The sequence below is a fragment of the Dendrobates tinctorius genome, unplaced genomic scaffold (genome assembly GCF_039654945.1).
Source record: "Dendrobates tinctorius isolate UK_male_01 unplaced genomic scaffold, ASM3965494v1 ptg000124l, whole genome shotgun sequence".
NCBI lineage: Eukaryota > Metazoa > Chordata > Amphibia > Anura > Dendrobatidae > Dendrobates > Dendrobates tinctorius.
Window position 1 is genome coordinate 5,661,674 of NW_027361792.1, and position 12,069 is coordinate 5,673,742.

The 12,069-nt window shown below is 43.0% G+C and overlaps 1 protein-coding gene across 2 annotated transcripts in view; it reads right to left on the reverse strand.

The window, feature by feature from the left end:
• Positions 1–12,069, reverse strand: part of ABTB2 (ankyrin repeat and BTB domain containing 2) — a 129,101-nt gene that overhangs the window by 25,986 nt on the left and 91,046 nt on the right. For both annotated transcript variants that reach the window (XM_073541792.1, XM_073541791.1), the window contains exons 2-3: positions 2,004–2,150; positions 949–1,162 (exon numbers count right to left, since the gene is read on the reverse strand). In XM_073541792.1, coding sequence (XP_073397893.1) covers positions 949–1,142 — 194 coding nt within the window. In that variant the 5' untranslated portion in view covers positions 1,143–1,162; positions 2,004–2,150. The remainder of the gene's footprint in view (positions 1–948; positions 1,163–2,003; positions 2,151–12,069) is intronic.

Here is a 12,069-nt window from a genome sequence, read left to right on the forward strand (position 1 = left end):
TTCATGGTGTAGTTTGGAGAACTCCTTGGTCTTCATGGTGTAGTTTGGAGAACTCCTTGGTCTTCATGGTGTAGTTTGGAGAACTCCTTGGTCTTCATGGTGTTGTTTGGAGAACTCCTTGGTCTTCATGGTGTTGTTTGGAGAACTCCTTGGTCTTCATGGTGGTGTTTGGAGAACTCCTTGGTCTTCATGGTGGTGTTTGGAGAACTCCTTGGTCTTCATGGTGGTGTTCGGAGATCTCCTTGGTCTTTATGGTGGAGTTTGGTTAGTGCTACCTCTTGTTAATGGTGTTGCAGCCTCTGTGGCCTTTCAGAAAAGGTAAAGTGTATATACTAAGCAACATGTGACACTTAGAATGTGCCCCTGTGTGCAATCTATCACTAAGCATGGGAATTGTTTGCACCAGAAATTTTTGTAGCTTCATACCAAAAGGGGTGAATACGTATGCACATGCCAGTTTTTAGTTATTTTATCCCATAAATTAAATGTTTACCTATATTTTTCTCACTTCACTTCACCAACTTAGACTATTTAGTGCTGAGATGTCACATGCAAATTGGATTACACAAATATTTAAACAGGTTGTTATGTAACAAAATAGGTAAAAAGCCAAAAGGGGTGAATACCACTGTATACCAGGATGGGGAACATACATACCAGGATGGGGTCCAGGATAAGGGACATATACTATACACGCACACCAGGATGGGGAACATATATCAAGATTGAGGAGATATGTACACCAGGATGAAGGATGCACTGGGGCCCATCGAGCTCTAGTTATGCCACTGTGTATATAGAAGTGCCTCTTCTATCGTCACATGCAATGTATACCTACTGTATGTGTGATAGATGCCCCCGCCAGAAACCAATGTGTTTGCAGCCCCTAAATCCTTGACTCTGTAGATATCAGTGCCTAGCAGCCTGGTGCCCGCGGGGGCGTCTTACCTCTCGTTGTGAAGGGACATTCTAGGTGGGTCCAAGTTTGGGTTTTCCATGGATTCCATCTGAGAGCAGCGCAGGAAATAGTAAAGTGTGTGCAGGGAGTCCGGAGACCAGGTGATGTGTTGCTGGGGGTGGCGAGTTGGCCGTGCAGGGCTCATGCCAGGTCTGGGTGTGTTCAGACATTGCATATGATGCATGGCCCGGGACACCAGGTCACCTGAAGAAGCAATGCAAAGAGAAGTTGGAGAACATTTTTTGCCTAAATATCAAGATTATAAGGGCTTTCTCAGATGTAGCCAGAGGTTTTTTCTTATCTAGACTCAGTGCGCTTCACACTGCCGGAAAACAATATTCCATTACATTTTCAAGATCTGCGCTTGCTTTCAGTGAACGGGAAGATTCATACTTATATTTGTGAGCTAGAACAATACCTTTCCTGATCATGTCCATCAGGGACGGCTTTATGCTTCAATCTCAAAGACACGGGACAAGAAGTGAGAATCGGCCAGGATACAGCCGCGATACGGAGCGAGGATTGAAAGTTGATTTTGAATGGGTGCATAAGGGACCCACAATTCTGCATGTGCCCTGCTACACTGTAACGGGCTCTACACCTGTAGGCACTAGACATGATCAGGTCGGCTTTTTGGCCTCTGGGTGAAAACAATGCCGCCTTTCACTGACAGCAAGCAGAGATCTTGACTTGGTGACTATACGGAATACAATTAATGAGATTCATTGACACTAATATTTTACACAAGGGATAAAGCAGGTGATGCACTTGGGACCGGGCAATCATCTAATGTGTATGGAGGTATCCTGACCTCAGAATTTAGGTGGACGAAGGATGGAGCTGGTGGACTTCAACATGCCCCATCCTTTATGTTCAAAGGTGAGATAAGCCGCTGCCAGGAAAGCCAGGCAGCCACCTACGTCCACTTCCCCATGTATGCAGATATAACCGGTGGGATTGACGAGTGACGAGATATATATACGTCAGTCGTAAAGTATCCATTGTGTAGATCCGGCCTCGGGTCAGGTCATTACACTGTACTTACTCAGCTCCGAGATGCTCCCGACACAGGTGGCGAGCAGCGACTGCTCCAAAGTGCGTAGTTCAAGGTGCGTGTACGCATCGCTAGCGTCATCTCGCTCCAAAGAATTGTCTTTATACGGGCTGAAGTATGGCGGAAGGGAGAGGACCCCTAAAAAGAAAGAGACAGCGTTAGCCCCCCCTAATGGTGACTGCAGGGGGTTCAGGAACACAACGACATATCATAAAACACATCGGCCCTTAAACCTGAAGCAGATCTGAACTATTACTTACATGTCATGTCCGAACATCTCACACAGCAACTAAGAAAAGTATGGTAGTGATTCCACATATAAAGTCACCTTCTGCTTCTGACTACAAGTTATATCTGTGGCCATAAAAGGGTCATAATAATAATAATATTAGCAAATACCTCCAATTAGAAATGTAGTATAGTTCTTCTGATAAGCTGTTTCACTTACCCCACACACAGGGCATTGCAGTAGCTTAGATATCCTTGGTTACCACCATACGAGTGGTCTTAACTATGGATACATGAACTACTGAAATGTCCTACACAAGGAGTGAGCGACATTGCTTATCAGAAGAACTATACTACTATTTCTAATTGGAGGTATTTGCCAATATTATAATTATTCCACCTACTAAATATTGGGATAAGATCTTGGAGATGGGAATACCCTTTTAATTATCATTTATTTTCCATTTTCAAGATAACGGCGAGATGTCAGAGGACCCTCAGCATGTCTAGTCCTGCCCTCAGCTGAGAAGTCTGAGCAGTCGTCTATGACAGTGTTTGTCTTCATGACCCCAATAAGTCATGTTTTCAGGATTTCCTTATATTTCCATCACCTGTGGCAATACTTAATCTACGTCTTTAGGAACACTGCCTATGTGCTGTACTGGATTACTGCCTGCAAATGGAAACAAGAGCGGTGTCATTCACTGACAGCAAGCAGAGGACACCCATAATCACACAGCATTACACTGTATAAATGGAGATTTATGTACTGTGTTGATAAAGTTTTAGTTATATAAAAATAGGGCACCCCATATAGGAGTGTTGTACATTAGATCTCTCCAATCCATAGCTCTCCTGCTGCCGACTGGGCATGCTGGGAGTAGTAGTGGACACTTATTGAATATATTCTATATACGGTATATAATGCCTAATATCTGAGCACCTATGACTGTACTTAATGCCTCCAGATGGTAGAACAAGGCATTAGGGTTATAAAATTATATAATATGTCCATTTCCTTAGAAAGGAGACATGAATAACCTGCTGGCCCCTGGCCCAACCTTTTATTTCATTCCGCTGTACAAAAAAAAAGAACAAAAACCAAGAAGATTTTTCAATTCCAAAAGTCAAGGATAAGAATAAGTGTTTCCAAATATCTCTGTGAGTCGGGAGCGCTAATAACTTCAGCAGATGGGGAAAGTATTCTGAGAAAATCTATTCAGGGGAAGTGTTATGTGGCTGAGGCTTAGTTACTCCATACAATGGGGGTGCTACTGATGGGTACTAAATGGGAGATTACAAATTTGTTGCTGCCCATGACGATGATGGCAAACTGCCCTCTACCCACCGGTGGACACAGACAGAAGAGGCCCCTGTGCAAAAACACAATATGGGCCCTTACCAGTCCAATAGATCCTCATAATGCACAATCCGACTTGTTTTGGGGTAGTTGTGGACCCCCTTACCATCCCCCTGCCTCCACCCATTATATGCACATTGATGACCTGCTCTATCACACAGGGGCAGATTCAATGATCAAGTCCATTATTTTGACTAGACAGTGTTAAAACCTGCCAAATGTACCACCGTAGCTCATCGTGAATGATACATTTGGTGCATCTTTAGACACTTTGTTTTTGTTTTTTTTTCTTTTTAACTAGATTTTTAGCTCATTTTCTCTAACGCTTTTTTCAACTACACTAAAAAGAGGCTAAACCACATAATCAATAGGTTCAACGCCAGACGGGACAATTTGAGCCAAAAATGCATCAAAATGCGATGCAAGGTTCAGGCACAACCACAAATGTATATCTCCCCCAAGTGATAACTTACAGGGTTGAGGTGTCTATATACAGTAGATCAAAACTGGATCGGCCAACCATCTAATATGTACGATGACCTCGTCCCCAGGCAAGTTACATTGAGGGACATTGGGAAACCATGATCCTTGTGATGAGACACTGACGAGCGATCTTATTTATTGGGGGATATGGGACAAATGGCCATCGGCAGAGCGCTAGTTGGGGTTCAATGGTGTCAATTTAGGGATACAATAGTCCAGTTCTTGATCCTGCCCAATCAAGTCTGGAAATACCCATCTGTAGTTGAGGTTTTTACAAGCCCTAAAACTTTTTAGCCTCTCAAGCCGAACACATATTTGAAAAATCAAGACAATTTTGGCAAATTTGGGACAGTCACCGAGTATGAGCAACTAGTGCGTTGCATGGTTTCAGGACACTTAACCATTGGTGTAAATTCATTCATAATTGTTAATAGATGCTCAAATCGTGGTCAGGGAAGAGCTAAAGTGCACTTATATGGGCCCCATTTCAGCAGCTATGGCTGTACCGTAGTTATGCCCTTAAGTTCTCTGGCATTACTCATTAAATATGGATTATGACAGTACACCTGAGTGCAGGTAACACCGCACGGTGCTGCTCCAAACCTAGGACCCAAGCTGCAATGCCGACTGCTGTGGCGCTATACGCAGGGCAGCACAGACAAGTCATTAGTAGGGAGCACGATAGCAAAATGAGATGTTAGCTGGCATTGCAGACAGGCTCTTTGTGCTGGAGATTACCAAGCCGACCGCTGGGGGGCGCATTCTGCAGGATGCTCACATGCAAGGTGCACATACAGGGAGATAATGCTGCTCTCAGAGGGATCGCATAGCCATCTGCAGGCAAAGATACAGACAAAATATCAAGTACAATACAAGGAATTAGCATTTCATGTCGGCTCAGCCTGCCAACCCTCTATGAAGCCCCCAGAGGTTAAGTGTCCCCAGCGGCACGCCTCCTGCCAAGCTTTCCTTCTGCCCAAGAATTAATTAAATCGCTAAATAAAATAATGTTCAAGTTTATGAAAGACCGAAAAATGCAGGAGCCTAAATCTGAAATTTATCATAATGCAATAATGGGACTTTATTGCACAATAAAGCAGAGTACAATATTATTTTAAGCAGTACTGATCCTGAGTTACATCCTGTATTATACTCCAGAGCTGCACTCACCATTCTGCTGGTGCAGTCGCTGTGTACATACATTACATTACTGATCCTGAGTTACCTCCTGTATTATACTCCAGAGCTGCACTCACTATTCTGCTGGTGCAGTCGCTGTGTACATACATTACATTACTGATCCTGAGTTACCTCCTGTATTATACTCCAGAGCTGCACTCACTATTCTGCTGGTGCAGTCGCTGTGTACATACATTACATTACTGATCCTGAGTTACCTCCTGTATTATACTCCAGAGCAGCACTCACTATTCTGCTGGTGCAGTCACTGTGTACATACGTATCCTGTATTATACTCCAGAGCTGCACTCACTATTCTGCTGGTGCAGTCACTGTGTACATACATTACTGATCCTGAGTTACATCCTGTATTATACTCCAGAGCTGCTCTCACTATTCTGCTGGTGCAGTCACTGTGTACATACATTACATTACTGATCCTGAGTTACATCCTGTATTATACTCCAGAGCAGCACTCACTATTCTGCTGGTGCAGTCACTGTGTACATACATTACATTACTGATCCTGAGTTACATCCTGTATTATACTCCAGAGCTGCACTCACTATTCTGCTGGTGCAGTCACTGTGTACATACATTACATTACTGATCCTGAGTTACATCCTGTATTATACCCCAGAGCTGCACTCACTATTCTGCTGGTGCAGTCACTGTGTACATATATTACATTACTGATCCTGAGTTACATCCTGTATTATACCCCAGAGCTGCACTCACTATTCTGCTGGTGCAGTCACTGTGTACATACATTACATTACTGATCCTGAGTTACATCCTGTATTATACCCCAGAGCTGCACTCACTATTCTGCTGGTGCAATCACTGTGTACATATATTACATTACTGATCCTCAGTTACATCCTGTATTATACTCCAGAGCTGCACTCACTATTCTGCTGGTGCAGTCACTGTGTACATACATTACATTACTGATCCTGAGTTACATCCTGTATTATACCCCAGAGCTGCACTCACTATTCTGCTGGTGCAGTCACTGTGTACATACATTACTGATCCTGAGTTACATCCTGTATTATACCCCAGAGCTGCACACACTATTCTGCTGGTGCAGTCACTGTGTACATACATTACTGATCCTGAGTTACATCCTGTATTATGCTCCAGAGCTGCACTCACTATTCTGCTGGTGCAGTCACTGTGTACATACATTACTGATCCTGAGTTACATCCTGTATTATACCCCAGAGCTGCACTCACTATTCTGCTGGTGCAGTCACTGTGTACATACATTACATTACTGATCCTGAGTTACATCCTGTATTATACCCCAGAGCTGCACTCACTATTCTGCTGGTGCAGTCACTGTGTACATACATTACATTACTCATCCTGAGTTACATCCTGTATTATACCCCAGAGCTGCACTCACTATTCTGCTGGTGCAGTCACTGTGTACATACATTACATTACTGATCCTGAGTTACATCCTGTATTATACCCCAGAGCTGCACTCACTATTCTGCTGGTGCAGTCACTGTGTACATACATTACATTACTGATCCTGAGTTGCATCCTGTATTAGGTTGATCTGAGTGTAAATTAGGACACAACGTTTCAACAATCAGATCATTTCCTACAACACAAGAACAGCGCTGAGATCAGGTAGATGGATAATCTGAGACTTTCTCTCTATATCCTCCACCTGTCCCGATGTCCAAGCCAAGGAGATGAGCTGTGATTATCCTGCAGGCAGCTAATCAAAGCCAGGCTGACAGATCAACAACAAGAGGAGAAACCCAGCTGCAAGACGCAGCCCCTGCCCTAGGTAGAACACCCCATGCAAGGGAATATTTAAAGGGAATCTGTCACCAGGCTTTTGCCACCTAATCTAAAAGTGGAATAATGTAGAGACAGAGACCCTGATTGCAGCGATGTGCAACTTACTAGGCTGCTTGCTGTAGTTTTGAAAAAAATAAATAATTATTCAGTTCCAACCACCAGGAACAGCTGATCAGTAGAGGTGTGGGTGTCGCACCCCCATGGATCAGTCATTGATGATTTAAGTATAGGTCATCAATGTTAAAGTCCTGGACATTTTCCCCTCGGGATCAATAAAGTGTATCATATCATATTTGGAAATGCTGCATCGATAAAAGTCTGGTCTATCAATAGATAAGTGTATTTATCACATAAGGAAAGCACTATAAAGTTGCAGCACTTCCCCTAAAAATTGGAATAAAAAGTGATCAAAATATGGTATGTCCCCTTTAATGGGCATTAAAAAAAAATGACAGTGCGTCATGCAAAAAAAAAAAAAAAATCAAGCCCTCAAACACAGCTCTATCCAAAGAAAAAAAAGAAAATGTAGAAGAATTGGAAAATGGCAACAAACTTTTTTTTTTATTTCTTTGTTTAAATACTTAAATAAAAAATGACACAAATTTAGTATCGCCGCAATACTACTGACCTGGAGAATCGTCTTCTTACGTCATTTTTAGTGCTCATTAAACTCCATAAAAGTGAAACCCCCGAAAAAAAACCAATTGTGGAATTTTTTTTATGTTTTTTTGGGAGGGGGGTGATTTTTTCCCTCCGTTTTCCTCCCCTTTGCACTCCCCCCCCCCCCCCCGTCTGTCGAACCATTAGATGATGTCGTTCAAATCTGAAACAAGCTCTTGTGTGGCTATGTCGATGGAAAAATAAAAAGGATTATTGCTCTTGGAAGAAAGGGAGGAAAAAAAAAATAGCAAAAAAAAAACGATAAACTGGCTGCGACCTTAAGGGATGAATTGCTTACTTCCACAGGATGGATAAGTCTCACACTGACCAGGAAAGATTTTTCTCCATTGGACTATGGGATGGAGGATATGTATGATGGGTATATGGGCACTGGACTGTTATGAATGGGTCACCGAGGAGAAAAAACTAACTGCCCCAGAGCCGACCCCAAAGGAAAGACAGCCCCCACACATGTATTGACGATGAAACAAGATGAAGGCACAAACACAGACAGGAAAATAGGCTGAGCAAATGATGGGGCCCAAACTAACTAGACAGGAAAGCAAAGGAAAGGCACTGTCTGCAACCTGCAAAAAACCCTACAAAAATAATGTCCAACACTTCTGATAGCAAAATTAACCCTAAAGTCACTAGACTTCTCCCACTATATCAGCACTCTGGAATATTCTGAGACAGAGCAAAAAGAGACCGAACTAGTAAGGGACAAAAAGCCAATTGGCAAAATACTGATAAATAAGAGTGGAAATTCAGCTCAGCCCCCAGCTGGGGTGGGCAGACCGCACAAAAAACTGAATAGACCAACAAAATCAAGTGTGAACATTAGCAGAAAAACTTAGCTTTAGATGACTGGAACAGAGCTGAAAACCAAGAGCTGACAAGCCAGAAGGAATCACCAGCAATCGTCATCCCCATCCTCAGGTGGCAGATCTCCACCGATCAAACCAGCCGCACCACCTCCCGACACCACCAGAGGGAGTTCAGAAGGGGAACCCGAGAATGAACTCACAACACTGGACTATGAGATGAAGGATATGTATGATGGGTATATGGGCATGGGACTATGGGATGGAAGATGTGTGTTGGTTATATGGGCACTGGACTATGGGATTAAGGATATGTATGATGGGTATATGAGCATGAGACTATGGGATGGAGGATATGTATGATGGGTATATGGGTATGGGACTATGAGATGAAGGATATGTATGATGGGTATATGGGCACGGGACTATGGGATGGAGGATATGTATGATGGGTATATGGGCACTGGACTATGGGATGGAGGATATGTATGATGGGTATATGGGCATGGGACTATGAGATGAAGGATATGTATGATGGGTAAATGGGCATGGGACTATGGGATGGAGGATATGTATGATGGGTATATGGGCACTGGACTATGGGATTAAGGATATGCATGATGGGTATATGAGCATGAGACTATGGGATGGAGGATATGTATGATGGGTATATGGGAACGGGACTATGGGATGGCGGATATGTATGATGGGTATATGGGCACTGGACTATGGGATTAAGGATATGTATGATGGGTATATGAGCATGAGACTATGGGATGGAGGATATGTATGATGGGTATATGGGCACTGGACTATGGGATGGAGGATATGTATGATGGGTATATGGGAACGGGACTATGGGATGGCGGATATGTATGATGGGTATATGGGCATGGGACTATGGGATGGAGGATATGTATGATGGGTATATGGGCACTGGACTATGGGATTAAGGATATGTATGATGGGTATATGAGCATGAGACTATGGGATGGAGGATATGTATGATGGGTATATGGGCACTGGACTATGGGATGGAGGATATGTATGATGGGTATATGGGCATGGGACTATGAGATGAAGGATATGTATGATGGGTATATGGGCATGGGACTATGGGATGGAGGATATGTATGATGGGTATATGGGCACTGGACTATGGGATTAAGGATATGCATGATGGGTATATGAGCATGAGACTATGGGATGGAGGATATGTATGATGGGTATATGGGAACGGGACTATGGGATGGCGGATATGTATGATGGGTATATGGGCACTGGACTATGGGATTAAGGATATGTATGATGGGTATATGAGCATGAGACTATGGGATGGAGGATATGTATGATGGGTATATGGGCACTGGACTATGGGATGGAGGATATGTATGATGGGTATATGGGAACGGGACTATGGGATGGCGGATATGTATGATGGGTATATGGGCATGGGACTATGGGATGGAGGATATGTATGATGGGTATATGAGCATGAGACTATGAGATGAAGGATATGTATGATGGGTATATGAGCACTGGACTATGGGATGGAGGATATGTGTGATGGGTATATGGGCACTGGACTATGGGATGGAGGATGTGTGATGGGTATATGGGCACTGGACTATGGGATGGTGGATAATCATTATAATTTGTGATAACTAACCACAGTTAGTTACTATGCCCGGGCAACGCCGGGCTCTTCAGCTAGTGGAAAAATAAAAGTATTATTGCTCTTGGAAGAAAGGGAGGGAAAAAAAGAAATAGCTTAAAAAATAAAAAACGATAAACTGGCTGCGACCATAAGGGATGAATTGCTTATTTCCAGAGGATGGATAGGTCTAACACTGACCAGGAAAGATTTTTCTCCATTGGAAAAGGACCATAATACATAGTTGCTATTCACTGCCAGTAAGCAGAGCTTTTGAAAATGGTGAAATAAAAATAGATTTATAAAAATTGCTAATTTTGAAACTAATTACTCATTACACCTAATAGTTACCGTTCCCAAAACAATGCAGCTTGTGTCTGGATAATGACAAGGTGATCGCGCCAGTGTGCCAACATGAATAAAGCTATTGTGCCAATGGGCTTTTCCATGGTGTCCTGTACACACAGGGTTACTGTGCCCGCTGCCAGTGTTCTGGGTCCGGCGCACACAGGGTTATTGTGCCAGTGCTCGGTGCAGCCTTTGGCTTTGCGCTCTTGGGTTTGGCTCCCTCTCTTCCCGGCATCTGGATACAATTAATGTGCCCAGTGATCGGCACCTTTCACACTGTCCTGTTTGTCCAGAGCTGTGAAAATGTTATTAATATGGAAGCACATCTGTCTCCAGAGATGCGGCGGTCCCGCATTAACCCTTTCATCGCAGCGGCCATGCCTCCCCCCATCGAGGGGCTGGTGACTGCGCTGACAGAGACAATGATCCCCTTCTCTATGGGCAGAAACAGTAAAAAAATTCATGTAACTATTTCATTCATTTCCTGGGAAGAAGAGACTCAGAGAGAGAAAACAGGCCACAAAGTATCTCTCCATGGAAAGAAACATGAAACCCAAGCCTCTGCTTAACTCTGAGCACACACACAACTTTATAGACATGTGATTAAGGGCCCCGACGCACTACGGGGTCAGCGAGGGGCCCCTAATGACTCTCATCATCATTAATCAATGGCCTCGCTATTTTCTCTCTTAAACAAAGTGCAATTTCAGATTGGATCATCCCATAAGGAATTTTTTTTTTCTCAATTTTGGAGTAAAAAATTGATGTAACAGAGAAGAGAATCCCTTTAAGAAATACTGCCTTATTTACAGTGGATCTGTCAGATCCCCTATCTGAGGGCAGAATAAGATAGAGGGAGAGACACCGAGATCAGGGATATATATTTATCCAGCATTTATTTTCAGCATTTCTATGTAAAATACTTCCTAATTGTTTTATTAAAAAAAAGCCTGTGAGTCATCCTAACCCCACCCACAGAGAGAGCTGTCAATCATTCCTCGTGTGGGTGGAGTTAGGAGGACTCTGAGTCCTGGCAGCATATAAACAGCTTGCCACATCAAATATCTGGAATGAACTCATGTAAAAATATATATTTCTGAGATCGGCGTCTCCTCCCCTATCCTACGCTCCCCTCAGAGTTATGGAGGTTAATACCTCAATATTTTATTAGGATTGGATCACGAGTATAAATAGTAAAAATAAGAAGTGATTATATTCCAATCATGGCGACAGTAGTATACATAGTAAGTAACGGACGGGCGGACACGGTTTTCAGAGTCCAGATTGTCAATAAATTGCAAATATGAAACTGGCAACTGGGAGATCAGAAATAGCTACAAACAGCTGTTTTGTGCTTTCAATATTAATTTTTGTTTTGACCCCTCAAAACTGTCACTGACTCAAACACTAAGCCACTAATTAATAGTAATAAAACATCAATTTCATACATATCTAAAATATACCAATTACGTAATAAAAGCAAATATGTCCGGACCCCTC